Below are 16,956 nucleotides of genomic sequence, written 5' to 3'. Positions count from 1 at the left end.
GATTCTTTTCTGGGAAATTTGATCATCTGAAGAGAAAAGACCTGAAAATATTACAATTCAAGGTACACTAAGGAAGTGAAATAGCCAAGCCAGATCACTTTACTGAGAAGCTTCTCACTGACAAATCCCACACACAGCCCCAAGACTTTCCAGCTTTCCACCAGTAAATATGCAGAGACAACCAAGAATCAACCACCTGACATCTGAGGAAAGACTAAACCAAAACAGACTTTGCAGAGATGAAAGCTTATTTAAGAAGCCAAATCCTTACAGAGGTAAAAGGCACATCAATGAAACATGAACAGAATACTAAAACAAGGGCAAAAAAGTTAGTGATCCAAAAATAACTCTTGGAGATTAAATATATGATCATAGAAACTTAAAAATAACAACAACAACTCAGAAATGAAGGAAATGTCCCTGACAATAAAGCAAGATGATAAAGGTATGGTAAGTTGGAAAAAAAACACAAGATAATGAGTCCAAGCAGTTCAAGAACTGGGATTGGTGGGGGGGGTGGGGTTGGATGTTCCAAAAGAAGAAATGGTGGAGATGAAGTAAGCCTAGGATCAAAAAATTTCACAAAACGGAAGAATATGAGTTTATTTCATAGTAGAGAGTTGTTCTATGACAAAACATCATTACGTTTCAAAAGACTGGAAACTAAGGAAAGACGTATGCATCTCCAGAAAGGGGAAAAAAAAGAAAACCCACAAGGGGTTCAAAATTCAGAATGGTATGTAACAATAATGGAGGAATGAATTCAAAATTCTGAGTGAAAAACTGATTTTCAAATGAGACTTCTATACCAAGTCAGATTAAGACTCAAGAGTGAAAAGAAGGTGGAGATTTCAGTCATAAAAGTTATGAAAATTTTTAACTCTCATAAACTTTTCTTCTCAGAAAGCTTTGGAGAAGACAGTTACTCCACGAGGGAGTAAATCAGAACAGACAATGACATCGAGTCCAGGAAATACCAGATCTGACATGACAGAGGAAAAGGAAATCCTCAGGTATGGAGAACAAGACAGCTGGGTAGTAGCCCTGGCAGAGGTCACACTCAAGCATGTCAGAAGGTCTGGGAGAGGAATCTCTAAGGAGGTAAAAATGTAGAAGTGCTAGGTGATTCTGATGTAAAGAATGGAGAATTTGGTGATGAATTCATTTTAAGCACCTACAAAAACTAAGCACAAATGTGAACACATTTAAAAAAGAAAACTCATTTAAAATAAAGAAATAGATTTAAAAAGGGAATGAGACAATTTATAGGGAATACAAGAAGTTGTTCAAGGAAGTAAGAATCAGGATGGTAGACTACACGGCTCAGCTTAGAACAGCACTTATAGTCGTAATAAGGGCTGTATACTGGTCTATCAGAAATTATGATCTAATTCTGGGGCAAGAATGACAGGGTAGGTCCTGTGCAGTATGCACTATGGAGGGGAAGTGGTATGTGCCTGGTGTGCCCGTCGAAGTGTCAAGTATTTATCTTCCTCAGTGAGAAGTCAGTAGTAAGTGCTTTATAGTAAACAAATAAAAAAGCACCATCATGTAATTTAAATATATGGAGACAAACAAGGGAAACAAAGAGCTAAAATAGTTGGTTTCCTTTTGTCAAAAAAAAAAAAAAAAAAGAGCTGGAAGAAGTAGGGGACTTAAGTAATAAGTCTTATAAAATGGCTTGACTTTTTAAATCCATTTACTGTATTGATAAACACAAAGTTCAAATCAAGTTTTTCTCAAAAATATTCCATGAGGGAACAATCTTAATTTAAAATTTTAGCCTCTAGCTTCTAATCAGAATATTTTACTTTTAATGTACATCATATTTAACACATCTAAACCTCACAGGTCTTCCAACCTCTAATCATTTCCCATCTTTTTCATATGCAAACCTCATCACACCCTGTTCAAAATCCTTCAAAACTTAAAAAGCAATTTTGAGACGTTAATTGGTGTCCAAACAAAAATGAGTTCCACTGGCAAGTAAGTTTGGGGAACTTCCACCAGAAAAAGTTAAATAGCTTTTTTTATGAGCTTCTCTGAGTTGTGTGCTACCGTGCACGGGAGTCTCCAAACTTCTCTTACTCCATGGGAAGTCTGTCTGGGGGGTGCTGATGTACCGGATGAAAGAACAAACTCCTTATCTCAGTATTCAAGGCTCTCTGCGGGTGCTGCCTGCCGATCCTCCCGACTTCATAGCCCATTCTTCTCCAAGAGCACACCCCTTCTAGACAAGTTCAACTTCTTGTAGCTCACGAGGGTCCCTGCACAGTACTTCTCCATCTCCTCTTCTCCGTCCCTTAACCTTTCCCAGTCTCTCCAGGCAGAGTCTCCCTCCTTGACACACACATTGTGTTGTGTCTGGTTCTTCCCTGGCTGCCACTATGCTCTGAGTATTTATTCCCCTGTGTGCCCATCCCAAAGGAGACAACTACTCACTTCTAATGTTTCTGGACCAGAATAGTGAAAACAGCTTCTTAGTATGTGGAGAATAAACAAATCCTTTATTAATCCAAAGTTTAAGAGTCTCATGCTCTACCGACTGAGCTAGCTGGGCGCCTTAATCCAAAGTTTAAAAAGACAGTGTTTTAATTACCTTAGGGAAGATTTTACTACCAAAGATGTATTTGGTTATAGAAATCCATCATGGGATTCAGGCTTTGAAGACAGAGATATCTGTATGTTATGGTTTGCTGAATTTTGGTAAGAATAATGTAATATAATAACATAATATAGTCATTATTTTAATGTACCCATACAGGCTTGCAAATCGAAAGGAATCTACGGCGAGTGGCTATATAGAGATAAAGCCAGACCTCTTTGCAACCTAATCATACACTTATATTAGAGTCCTTCTGCAAATCTTTTTTTATTGTTGAAAATTTTATTTCAATGTTGACTTTTCTAAATATATATAGAGTATGTATAAATATACACAGAGACACACACACACACACACACACACAGAGGATATATAGATAGTATTCTAAAATGCTATTTCTGCCTGCAAAGGAAGAGAAATTTAATAGGGACTAATCAGTAGCAATTTTTTGCAGGTATCTATTAAAAACTCAAGTCAAATAATTTTGTCTTGCAGTTTTAAAATATGAAATTGGACAACTGAATAAATACACAAAGTAAACTCAGGCTTGACTGAGTGCTTTGACATTCAAGTCATTCTTTCTGTCTTCTAAAACAGATTTAGATTTTTGACGTGCTACTTTAAAAAAAGGTGGTACCACGGGCCTAAAACCTCAGGGCTTCCAAATGAAACAAAGCAGTCACTGTACTGTGTTTCTGTTTGTAATACTATATTTACCTGTGTGCACTGAAAGCCCTTAGCATCTGCCTTAAAACACTGAAGGTCTGGGAAGCAAGCTTTTTATTTTTTAAAATGTGCTGTAAGTCAATGCCCTCTTGGGTCAGCTGTCCCAATGAAAGTCACAGAGTCCTGCTAAGTGCTCGGAGCAGCAGAGAGTGATCGTGTGTTCCTACAATGAACAAGGATCCAACGTGCCCACAACCAAAGGGACAGGACCTCAGTATTCCTTCTCCCTTAAGCTACTTTGCACAAGTCTTCAGAAGTTCAGACAAATGTGCTGCCAGCTGCAATGAGTCTGCAGTAGGGCAGGGTAGGGAGCTCTGGGCTCACGGCTAGGGGCTGAGAGCACTTCACTCACATAATTTCCTCTTTCTATCCCTCCCATGCCTGCTGAAAGCCTGCCACCATGGTGATGGTTCTGCTACCTCCCTATTTTAGCAACACACTAACAGGGGGACAAATTATACAAATAAACCCTGGTACACACACGTTTTCTTGTATCTCAAACCTGTGGGCCCAGACCATGTTTCGGAATTCCAGTCTCCCACATTTTAGAAAGATAGTGACGCGCTTATATCCCACCACAAATTTTCCCAGAGGGGATCAACACCCTATAAAAGCATTAATATCTATACAATGGCTATGACTGTTCATGTTAAGTGGGACAAAAAGTCCTCACATCCATTCAGAATTATGTTTTGGAGTCAGAGTCTGTTGCAAATTTAGGGAAGAAATTTCAGTTTTCAGATTTTTAGATTTGGGAATTGTGATTATAGACCTGTACTTTCAAAAAATTAAGTTAAAATTAAATAGAGTATTTGTTTTCTATGGCACTGAAGGTACAAAGATTCATTCCAATACTGAAAAGCTATAAGAAATCGATTCAGAAATATAAAACAACCTAATTTCAATCACTAAACATTTATGTAGCATCTGTATTTCATGGTATCAATTTTATAATAAATACTTCATCAGTACTATGGCTAGAGTATAAGAATATAAAAATGAAATGCTGAAATTTTCTAGCACTTTAATCGAATCTAAATAGAAGACTTGGGGGGGGCAGGTTTTTTACAATCAAAAAAGGATTATAGCTATTATATATGAAATGATGACGTTCAGTTACCCTTAACAGACATCTTCAGTGGAACAGAAGATTCTCAATTATATTTTTAACTCACACACACACATACACTTTCTCTCTCTCTTTTATTCAAAGCCTGTCTCCTGCTTAAGAAGACTGTTGTAAGGTTCAGATCAGACGACAGGTATTTATATATTTTGTAGAGTACAAGGTAAATGCATGACGTTATAGTTCTTCAAGAGTCACCTTCTAGCCAGATTTCACTGCATCAAATGAACATGGTCACAAACTACTCAGACTTATTATAAACTAATTTAGGCACATACTATTTTCACTTAAATCTTGAAGGACAGTATTTAAAATCAACAGTGGGGTGCCTGGGTGGCTCAGTGGGTTAAGCGCCTGACTTTGGCTCATGTCATGATCTCAGGATCCTGGGATCCAGCCCTGTGTCAGGCTCCACACTCAGCAGGGAGTCAGCTCCTCCCTTTCCCTCTGGCCCTTCTCCCACTCATGGCTTGCTCTCAAATAAATGAAACAAGTTAGTTGCAATCTAGTAACAAACAACTCAGCCAGTAAATCACAACTGAATATTAAACAGGTTAAGTTCCTACCATTGCAAATCCAACATCAGCTTTCTTCAGTGCTGGGCCATCATTTGTACCGTCACCAGTTACAGCTACAACCTGGCGTTGTTCCGACACAGTGCTGTCAATTATACCTGAAACAAAAGTAAATATTTGTGCTGTAAAAATATCCCCTTTAATTAACAAGGTGATTCTGCAGAGTACCCTGACCAGCCAGTTTTACAGACTCGACGTTAAAAATAAACAAACAAATATAGAGAAATGGAAACTGCTGAGGTGTTGGACAAGGACCAAGTCCAGAAACTAAGGTTACACTAGGAGCAATATCCTGTTTTAATGTGGATAAACAGTTCACGGAAGGTGTCAAAAGGAAATGTATTTAGATTTTATCGGAAGAGATAATATCCAAGATCCAATCTACTATTCAGTATCTATTATTACTTTGGGAAACAGAACACATTTCTGTATGAACAAACAGTGAATTGGCCATAAAATCCACTCACCTTTAACCAGTGTGTGTTTGTCAGTAGGAGATGATCTGGCAAGTACTCGAAGCTTTGGCCAAATCTTGTCTATCCGCTCTTGCTCAATCTATAAATATTCGTGAAAGTTAAAATGTACCCAAATTAGTTTTATAATTCCCAAATTAGCTATCTGGCATATGTATCAGCAGTTCTCAAGAGCATGGTTAACAGACCAGCACCATCAGCAACTCGAGGGAACTTGTCAGAAATGCAAATTTTTTTAGCAAAGCCCCAAGCCTATCATCTTATCAAATCCTCTGGGTTGGGGGCCTAGCAATCAATGTTTTTTAAAAGGCTCTCTGGGTCACTCTAACGCATACTCCAGGTTGAGAACCACTATTATATATACATACCATTATGAGATCAAATTTTAAAAATCTTCCCACTGCCTATGAAAATAAAAACACCTTAAAATAGTATGAAAAGCACAGAGTTTGAGGTATCCTAAAATATGCTCTGTATCAGCCTTTTCCAACTCTTCCTCCCATACTCGCTTATACTTCTGAAATTGGCCTAGACTGAAAAAAAAAGAAGTGCTCACTCCCTTTAGGACAAATTTCTCTATCACTAATCTCTTTCACTTCTTAAAACGTTAGTGTTTTTGCTTCTTAGGTGCAGGCTGCTTTCCCCCATGTGTGATACGTAACCCACAGGGCATATTCAATATGTTATTTGTTGAATGAAATTCCTAATATATGAAAAATACATCAACACAAAAACTAAAGAAACCCTTACCTCTCCTTTTTCATTTCGTATTCTTCTGTTGAAATCTTTACCTTCGAGGCACAGAAAATCTTCCCCCGGATGTAAAATACCACATTTGGTAGCAATAGCCCGAGCAGTATTAATATTATCACCAGTGACCATCCGCACAGTAATTCCAGCCCTCTGACATTTCTTTATTGCCTCTGGTACCTGGTTTACAAAGAAAAAATTCATATTACTAAAGAAAATTAGTATTTCCAAATAGTGCAGTACTGCATAGTCCCACAAACAATGACAATTTTACTTTCATCTCAAGATATTCAATATTTCTTGAATTACTCCCAATAATCCCTTCTATCCTCTTCCATTGCCACAGTCCTAGTTCAGGCTTCATTTTCAGTTGTGATCCTACTTAACCCATTTGCATTATTTACCAAAGGCTTCTTAAAATGCTCCCCCACCCCCCAACCATTATGCAGTTCTTTTTTGGTTGGCTTTCTGGTTTTACTGCCCAGACAACACCAGCGTAAAATGCTGGGGTGTGTTTTTTAGGGTTAAGGTGGCTCACTTTTCCCCTCCCACTCCGTATCTTTTAAGGATTACCTTACTTATTCTTGTACATTTAAGTGCCATGTTTGTGCTAGTAATTTTCCAATCTACATCTTTCTCCCACCTCACTATGAGTGCTCAGTTCATAATTTCATCTGAGAAGTGGACAGTGGAATCTGGGAGTCCAAAGTGGGGGGACCGTGTTTTTTAAAACTTACCTAACAGAAACCTAGGGGTCATCTGAGCTCTTCCAATCTCTTATTCTATCCATCTTTAAACGACAATGAGTCCTGTGGATTCTACCTCAAACCTTCCCTGCACCTTGTCTCCCCTGCTTGTTGCCTGAACTACCAAAATAGCTTTCTAATTGGTATCCCTGTCTTTACATTTGTTTCTCCTGTAAAATATCTGATATACCTGATGATAGAATTATTTTTCTAATAGATTTTCTTAAAAATACATGACAAGGGGTGCCTGGGTGGCTCAGTGGGTTAAGCCTCTGCCTTCGGCTCAGGTCATGATCTCAGGGTCCTGGGATTGAGCCCTGCATTGGGCTCTCTGCTCAGCAGGGAGCCTGCTTCCCTCTCTCTCTGCCTGCCTCTCTGCCTACTTGTGATCTCTCTCTCTGTGTCAAATAAAGAAATAAAATATTTAAAAAAAAAATACATGACAATTTCTCAACTGTTACACTGTAAGCCGCAAAGTTCTTAGCATAACAGAGTTTCACATTGAATTTCTAGATTTATCTAAAATTTTTCTCTACAAGACAGCCTGATGGATGAATTAAATATATATTGTTTCTGTTTCTCTGCTTCTGGCAATTCCCTTTGCCTAGAGAATACTTCCTGCTCTTCTCTAATCAGGAAATCCATATTGATTCCTCTGGAGCAGAGGAATGCAAACACCTATAGAGCCATGTGGGTAACATAAATGAGAAAAACACGGAACCCAAAACTAATGCCTAATGAGAAAGCTACTTGGCTTTAGCCTATTTTTTTTTTTTTTTTTTTGCTATGATGGAATAAATGCCCAATGTTGATAGAACCTATAACTTTAAGAGAAAGCAGAAAGCTACATTTGTGTATGCTTTCTCAATACATAATGCTTTACACACACACACACACACACACACACACACTGTCCAAGGAAAATCTGACTGAAGGCTAAATTTGGCCTTGCAGACTGATGGTTTATGACTTCTACTGTAAATACAGTTTAAATGTAATATCTCTGGACAGCTTTCATGGCCTACCTAGACAAAATTGTGTCTTCATACAGCACATGGATCTATTATTTTATTTTATTTATTTTTTTTAAAGATTTTATTTATTCATTTGTCAGAGAGAGTGAGCACAGGCAGACAGAGAGGCAGGCAGAGGCAGAGGGAGAAGCAGGCTCCCCGCTGAGCAAGGAGCCCGCTGTGGGACTCGATCCCAAGACCCTGGGATCATGACCTGAGCCGAAGGCAGCTACTCAAACAACTGAGCCACCCAGATGTCCCGCATCTATTAATTTAAAAAAATCAATATTTGATTTTGAAAACATTGGTTAGCTATATAAATGTAATATATATCTATCTCATTTGAGATGAAAAGTAACCTAAAATTGTCCACCCAAGCACTCAATGATTGGGTGGTATCCTGAGATCACTTGGAATAGGGGGGACAATGAATAAAAGAGAGAAACTGGTGTCGGGTTAAAACCATGCAGCAAATAATATTAAAGAAGGGCAAACTAACATTTATGAATGGCCCACTAACCATACCAAATATCTTCAAATAAAGCCCACAAACCACCTCCACTTTTACAATAAGAAATTGAAGAGAAGCCAATTACCTTGTTCAAGTACCTACACAAATTCAATAAAGCTGGATTTATTCTAGATATCTAATCAAAATTCTCTGTATCAGAAATGCAGTCCACAATACCCACTCAGAGAAAGCTGTTTTATATTACATTGTCTCACATTAGTCTCAAAGTATCCATCTCATATTGTGGTACTAAAAAAAATTAAGTGCCACTTTCATGTTTAAAAAAAAGATGAAACTCTTTATCAACCTCAATGCCAAGAGCATGAGAAGAGCTATCTCCTTTCCAGAGGACAAAAGCTGTAGAACCCCTGATCTAATACTACATCTAGGTAAGAGCTAAGCCATAAATCAATGCTTAAAACTTTGGTTTCCTTTGGACCAAAGGTTGGCAAACATTACCCACCTAGGTTATTTCATCATTTCTGAACAGATGGCAGCTTAATTCTCTTACTCCTTCAGTAGTATCATCTACCCCTCAGCTAGTAATGGAAGACTGACTGTCTCTCCTCTGTAAGACATCTACTTGTGGAGCTAGACTCTCCTCAGGAGAGCTCCTGGAGCCCCGCGGGTGAATATCCCAGCCTAGGCTACTTTCAGGCTACTAGGTCCAAATGCCTACAGGACATACATTAGGATGATTCAGACACCTCGAAAATGTCAAGAACAGTATATCCAAACCCAACAGATTCATTTCTATTGGTTTTACCTCCTTTTACTTTGAAATCATCCCTCTCTTTTTGTCTTCCCTGCCACACTGTATGTAGTGCTAAGCCATGATCATCTCTTCCTGGGATCACTGCAATAATCCCTTCTCTGCTTTACTTCCTCATTCTATTTCTTACACAGTACCCCAAACAGTATTTTAATGACACAAATTGTGTTACTTCCCAGCCTGAATTTCTTTAATTACTTCCCACTGAGTTTTAGAATAAAATTCAGAACCCATATGTTTTGTAAGACCAAAGATAGTCTTATCTATCCCTTCTTGTCTATACTTATGGCCATACTGGTCTCCTTTCTAACTTTGAAATAGTTAATACTTTCCCACCCTCAACCCCCTCTCTGAATTTTTTGTTCCATTTGCCTGAATATTCTTCTTGCAGCTGTTAATATGGCTGGCTCCCTTTCTGCCATCAGATCTCAGTTCAAATGTCATATCCTCAGAGATCTCCTAATGTGGTCTAACTCACCTAATTTCATCACCCTGAGCATACCCTTTATAGCCCTTTTCACTCTTGTAATTGTATCTGGTATCACCCTCCCAACTACCCCCATATGCCAACCAGAATGTAAAGCCACTGAGGGCAGGGACCAAGTCTTATTCCTTACAGAATATATTTTCACTTGGCATACTGTCCAAAAACTTATCATTTTGTCTGTTTGGTTGTCTTCTCTAGAAGATAAATTTCATGACTATTTTGTTTATTGCAGTATTTCCAGTTCCTAAAAGAAGTACCTGGTACTATACACTGGGTGTTGAATCAGTTAGCTGAGAGTCACTGAACAAAAGCTGCTTTTGCCTTTGTGCTTTTACTCATGTTGCTTCTTTGCTCAGAATGTGCTTACAACTGTCCCTTGAGGTTCAGCTAACACCGCATCCGTTAAGACTCAGATCAGGTAATTAACCTCCCAGAAGTCTTACTTGACCCTTTCAGTGGTTCACAGAGCATAGCAGTGTTTTCAGTACACGTTTTAGACAAAGCCAGATTTAAACATAATAGTTTAGTTCTATTGTCTAGAGCTAATCTCTATACGCCTTGATTTTTTTTTTTCTCATCTGTTAAATGAGAGTAATGTCACAGAGGTGAACATTAAATGAAGTAACATATGTAAGGCAGTTGGCATAGTATCTGGCACACAGTAAGAATTCATTAAAAAGATGTTATTGCTTTAAACAAAGTTGGAGGCTCATGTTCTGTGCCCATATAACATGCTCTGGATAAACCTAACAATGTACTAACATCCTGGGTTATATTTACATGTTTGTCCATTCCCACCCAAGAATGACTTCTTTGAGGCCAGGGACTGGATTTCAAAAATCTTTAAGTCTATAAAGATTACCCTAGTACAATGCCTGGCGCATTTAGCAGTTGCTCAATAACCTTTAAAATAAACGATTTAAAGAAACTAAGCAAAGTGTATAGATGCATGCTGTCAAATATGGTACTAGGATGTTTAAATTCAAATTAAATAAAATATAAAAAACTCATTTTTTCTAAGTTGAACTAGCCATGCTTCCAAAACTCAGTAGTCACATGTGGTGAAGAGCTACTGTAGAGAACATATAGAAAACATATAGAAAACTTCTATCATCACAAGAAAGTTCTACTGAACGGTGCTGGTCTAGAGACCATGAAAACAAATAACTTAATACATCTGTTATTTAATATAAATATCAACTGAAAAACCTACCCAGCTCAAGGTACCGTGTTAGGTTATGGTACTATCAGTACATAAAATCACAAAGAGAAGCAGTCTAGTTAAAAACCATCAGTACGTAGCATATACATCCACAAGCACTGTTTTTTTTCACCTGTTTTGGATTCACCCAAGAAAAAAACAATAAAATCACAAACACCAAAAATGTTACTAGAAAGCTGGTCCCAATCAGTGCCTGGATCCCCTAGGGTTAAGAGATTGCGCACATGCAGAGCACAGAACGTTTCACCACCTCAGGTCTCACAGGGTCTTCAATCCCCACAACAGCAATGCACGTGAGGCCGGTGACAATATCATTTTCATTATCCCACTCTGGTTCAGGTTCTCCTGCTGGGAAATCTCTGAATGCAAGACATATGGTTCTCAAGCCTTCTGATGCCATCGGTTCAATCACTGTTTTTACAATATCATCACGGTCCCTTGGTCTGAACACTTTTGCCTCACCATTAGCACTCAAGATTTTGAAACACCTAAAAGGAAATGTTGAATCCAAACATCAATAATTAACAAAAATAATGGTTAATGCCATTTAAGTGAACTGGAAGGGCTAGAAATCATGGGATCTGATACTCGGAATTTAGAGAATTATGTATGCTGCATTTCCACAGACTTAAATCACACTGGCTTTTTACCCTTCCCTTTATACAACAGTTCTAGTTTTTATGGTTCTCATTTTATAGTTCTCCGCTTTATCAGTTATTCTAGATATTCTCTAAACCTTCTCTTTTGGAAATGCAATGCTTTTAAAATTTCACAAAGAACCTCTAGTGGCAGAAGAGAATAAATTACACACCTGTCCATCCTGGTACAGAATCAGGCATTAACACAAAATTCATAAATATTCTTCTTTTAAAGTAAAAAATCAAATTCAATCAACCCCTTACCTGAGATGTTGTTTCATCACCTATATTGTTTTAGCCATGAAAGAAAATAATAACTTATTGTTAAAGTAAGCATTCTACTGAAACGAGAGACATAATGCCAAAATAGTTTTATCTTCAGCGACACTAACTACAAAATTTTAATTATGTAGTGAACAGAAGTCACATGATGTACTTCCCTATTTAAAGTTTATTTTTTATGACTCCTTGCTCTGCCCCTCTCCCTTGGTGATGCCACCTCCTCCTGCTTCTAGGCGGTGATGGCCAAATCCACATCTTCTGTTTTGATGGTTTTCCAAAGCTCTCCATCACTGCTGAGGAGCTCCACAGGGATGCTGGAGCAATACCTTAGACCTACCGCGTGCAAGTCTAAACGCTGCCTCCTCCGTATCAACACCCGCCCCAGTCATTTCCACGTAAATCTAAAAATCTCACCTGCACGCTTCCTTTTCCCATCACCTACACAGTATCATCTCCTAAGTCCCACATATTGGACCTCTTAACAGTCTCCTCAATGTTGCCTCTCCTTTCTGTTCCCACCCTGCTACTGCCTTCTCCCGGCTCTTACTTCAAGCTAGAGCTACTGTAATAGCTTTTTAAATTATTTGTCTCCAGTCCATCCTTTCCTTGCCCCCAACCCACCTTCCTTCCTGATGTAAGAATTATCTTCCATCACAGATTTGCTCCTTCTACCACCTGATGAAAAAAACCACTCCAGCTGTATCCTCTGACCCACTTAATTTTTCCTGCTTAACCTAATGTGTAAGAACCCCTACAACAAAATGTAAATATTACTGGGGGACTACTAGCTATCGGACCCCAAGCTAGGTGTTTCACATGGCATCCTTTCATTCCACTGTCTCAGAGCTGGTGGTCAAAAGGCTTGACTGGTTTTGGTACAAAGTCTTCTTTGTATCACCTATCTGCCATTCAGGAACGCATGGATGAGACAGATTTCTAACCTTTCACACTGACATCAGATAACCAAGTGTTCAACAAAAAGAAGGCTCTATGTGGTCTGTGTGTCACAAAGGCCTGTGTGTCACAAAGGCCCATTACTACCAAGATGAACTATGCGACCAGCTACCTCCCTGATACGGGCTGTGTATTCCCGCCTCCTTTCCTTTGATGTGGCTTCCTTCACCTTGATGTTCTTCATACCAAAACCTAGCTAAAGTGCCACATCTTTCATATGACAATGATCTCATCTTAAGACTCTGTAACCATCTGTCATGTGCTGCTGTTTCAGTGATTTATTTATAGACCTGTCTCTTAAACCTATTAGAATATAATCTGTCAAGTGTTCATTAAGATAACATTGGATTATAATCTACATATAAGCAAATTAAAAGTAAAAATACTTTACTAAGTTCAAACGAGCTCTAATTCTCCAAGACTGCTCTTACATTACGTTTTTAAATTCTCTATTGGAATTAAGGAAACCAAATTAATTTCAACACCTATTAAAAACATACAAACATCAGAGAAATTTTACATAAGTGTGTAATGTCAAAATTGAAACTACTGGTCTGTAAAAGGACAGTAAAAGAGAAGGACGATCATTTAAAATGACAGGAAGATATTTAAGTATCACAATGCAGCAGCACAGATAAAAAACCTCATTCGGATATAAAAGGAGAATTCTGAAGATCTAGTGTTAATGCTCTGCTATTCTAAAAACTTATCTATAATTCATTCATCACATTTTTCGAGCTCACTATCTACAATGTGGTGTTGAAGATCTAGACTTGAATTTTTCTTCCCAGGAGGCCTTTCTTTTTCATGATCCTCTGTAACAACGGAATCAAGACATCTAAAAGCAAAGATCGAGGTTTATTTTATTAAGTCTATCAGACTTAATGTAATGGGCACATTTTCCCTCCAGCAAAATACTATGAAATAAAAGAAACGGAAGTACAAAAATGGCAGAATACCATGGGCGAACACCTAGATACCATTAAAATATGCTGAAAAGCTCTGAGGTCCTATCAAATGCCTGATGTTCACAAAAAAGGAAACAGCAACAATAACAACATAGTAGGTATTCCATAAAGCAACTACAGTGAGCAATTTATTCATCTAAGCATTTTACTCTTACTTTTTCAGAATTATCTCAGATGCACCCTTGCTGAATATTCGAAAACTTCCATCTGAATTTTTCAGGACAGTACTCATGGACTTCCTAACAGAATTGAAGGTGTAGACTTTGTACAGTGCTTCTTCTGGTATTTCATTTCTAACATCCTGATAATCTCGTTTTAAATCCAAAAGAAGTCCCAACAAGGCACATTCAGTTTTATTACCAACATGACGAGGTAATCCACCCTCTTTCTCTGGTGGCTATAAGAGAAAAAGGTTTAGAAGCTAGTATCATCTTGTTTCTCTATGACAGTTTAACTTATAATGTAAAATAGAATGTGACATTCTAAAACAAAACTACATAGGAAACTTCTAGTAATATCAGCATTTCAAGGTACGGTAGAAAGGATCTCTGGGGCGAGAAGGACATGGATTCCAATCTCAGCCCTGCCAGTTACTAGCTACGTGAATTTTTGGCAAATTACCCCACTGCTGTGGTCCCTGGCTTCAGCATCTGGAAAACAGGTATACTTATGACCCAAGAATTAAGTGAGATAAGGCATGTAAAGTTTAAAGTTGGCTCCTGACACACAGTGAGATTTAATAAATTTAAATTCCTTTCCTTTTCTCTTCCTGTTTTCATTAAATATTTATGTTATATAGTTCAAATTTAAATCTATTATACAAGTTTTTAAACTTAAAAGTATATGCATTAAAATAAAGCACTGTTGCCTTAAACACATATAAAAGCTTTATTTCCTTCATCGTATCTTCACAAATACCACCTTATATATAACTATCACTACAGTAATAAGGCCAGATGTGGTCATCTTTACTTAACAATTGATGAAAGTAAAGCTCAGACTTTCAGCTAGTAAAAGGCAAAGCTAGATCTAGAACCAGGATCTCATAACTTTTCAGTCTAATAATCCAATTCATGCACATTTTCCTAGACAATTTGTAGTATTAATTCGGTTCATGGTCTTCACCCATGAATCACTAGAACACACATCAACTCAAGCAATTCCATAATTTATATTGCAAATAAGACTTTTAACTTGCAAAGTTAAAAATACTTTATTCTAAGGCAGCACAAAGTCTAGAATTACTTTATCGAGTTAATTTCAAAAAGTCTAAGGATGATGGCATTGGCAGGATGTACTGAGAAACCAAACAGAGCATATAGCAAGCATATATAAAAACATGTTCATTTAAGTTGAAATCTGGCTTCAAATTTTTCTCTAGAAAATTGAGAGTTGACTTTCTACAGTAAGATAGTCTGGTCTTTCACAAAATAAATTTAATAAGAATTTAAAATTAAGAACTTATTTTAAGGCTTGAGAGTTTCTGAACACAGGAAATTCAAAATATAGGAGGAGGAAAATGCAAGTAAACAAGGTGTAAGTTGATCAACAAGTCTTACTTGTGACACAAATTGTATTACAGAAACTTACATACATTATCTAACTTATGTAACTTCAAAAAACTTAACACATTTAGTTCTCCAATTTATATATAATAAGGGTAGGTCTGAAGAGCTACATATAATTATTATATAAAAATTAATTTTCATATACAAATTAATTATTAAAGAAACCTTACCAATATTTTTGATGTATAAGCACAATTCACAGAAATTCCTGTTACAAGATAGGACAAAATATTTGGTGGAATAGCTTCTGGTTCAGGAATCTTTTTATAGTGTTTTTCATTTATGTAAGCTTGAACAACCGTCATTCTGTTCATTGTCAATGTCCCTGTTTTATCTGAACAAATAGCTGTAGCATTTCCCATGGTTTCACAAGCATCCAGATGCCTTACTAAGTTATTATCTTTCATCATTTTCTATAGAGACAAAGAAAAAAAACAAAAAAACCCAACCTAGTTAAGCTACATACAAAACCAATCACCTCATTACATAAAACTGTAAAGTACTTTAAATTAAGAATTAAAACTCTCAGCTATATACAGGTGTACAGTATAAAGCATTTATAAATTTAATACTGGAAGAATTTTAGTATATTTGACCTATTTGAATAAGCTGAAGAGCATATTAACTTTCTGGGGTTACATTTTTTTTTTAACCAATGCATAACATAATTTAGTACATGAATACAGACACGTGTACTCATATGCAAATTATGTTGACTATACGCCTCCAAAAGCTTCCGTGAAGTGTCTTCACCTTATGTAAGAGCAATGACAATCTGTATTCCACTTACAGAGGTACTCAGGGCGTCGTAAAAGTATATGACTTTTAAGGATTAAATTTTCTCCTTATAAGATGGAAGACAAATCACCAAGGAAAAAGTAGCTTTTATCAGTTAAAATACAGAGCTGGTAGGCATACAGTTGTCTGATTTTTTTTTTTTTTTAACTCTGATAGACTGAGATAATGTATCAAAACCAGAATGGGTCATTTTTATCTTTCCCATATGCTGATACACCCGGCATTCTCATCCTTAGGATAATCTCTTCCTCTTATTTATAAGAACAAAATAGTCTCTAAAAAACTCTGAGAGTTTTCACGGTAGCCCCAAAAGGCATTTAAGTTAAAATGCCTGATAATTCATTTTCAAAAATGTAGAATGGGTTAAAAAACTAGAGCTAGTTTACAAAGTGTGGCCTGTGACTACTGATACGTAAGATACTGCAGAAACTGGTTCCTTTGAAGAAATAAATATGGGGAAGAGGTGTACCTCTCAAATTACTTGTGATTTGCATGAATATTGAAGATTAAAAGAATGAAGTTCTACAGTGAAAAAAAAAAGTGCTCAATTTCACAAAGTACTAATAAAGGATCCAGAAAGACTACACACCTCCAAGAAGAAGAACAATGTTAAGTGGTAACATTTGGGCTAAACACTTTTAATAAAGAGATTAAAGAACAGCAGCTAAAATGCTCTTATTCATTTCCTATGAATGTAAATTAATTCTGCCTATATCTTTTTGATCCACTGAAAAATTAATGT

The 16,956-nt window shown here is 37.0% G+C and overlaps 1 protein-coding gene across 1 annotated transcript in view; it reads right to left on the bottom strand.

Annotated features, from left to right (window-relative positions):
• Positions 1 to 16,956, bottom strand: part of ATP2B1 (ATPase plasma membrane Ca2+ transporting 1) — a 125,428-nt gene that overhangs the window by 17,306 nt on the left and 91,166 nt on the right. Inside the window, exons 10-15 of the mRNA XM_080811182.1 lie at positions 15,587 to 15,829; positions 14,004 to 14,245; positions 11,257 to 11,494; positions 6,256 to 6,435; positions 5,500 to 5,587; positions 5,024 to 5,130 (exon numbers count right to left, since the gene is read on the bottom strand). Coding sequence (XP_080667308.1) covers positions 5,024 to 5,130; positions 5,500 to 5,587; positions 6,256 to 6,435; positions 11,257 to 11,494; positions 14,004 to 14,245; positions 15,587 to 15,829 — 1,098 coding nt within the window. The remainder of the gene's footprint in view (positions 1 to 5,023; positions 5,131 to 5,499; positions 5,588 to 6,255; positions 6,436 to 11,256; positions 11,495 to 14,003; positions 14,246 to 15,586; positions 15,830 to 16,956) is intronic.

The sequence above is a fragment of the Martes martes genome (assembly GCF_963455335.1).
Source record: "Martes martes genome assembly, chromosome: 8".
In the NCBI taxonomy this organism is placed as follows: domain Eukaryota; kingdom Metazoa; phylum Chordata; class Mammalia; order Carnivora; family Mustelidae; genus Martes; species Martes martes.
The sequence above is the reverse complement of the archived record's forward strand: the minus strand, read 5'-3'. Positions and strand labels throughout refer to the sequence as shown.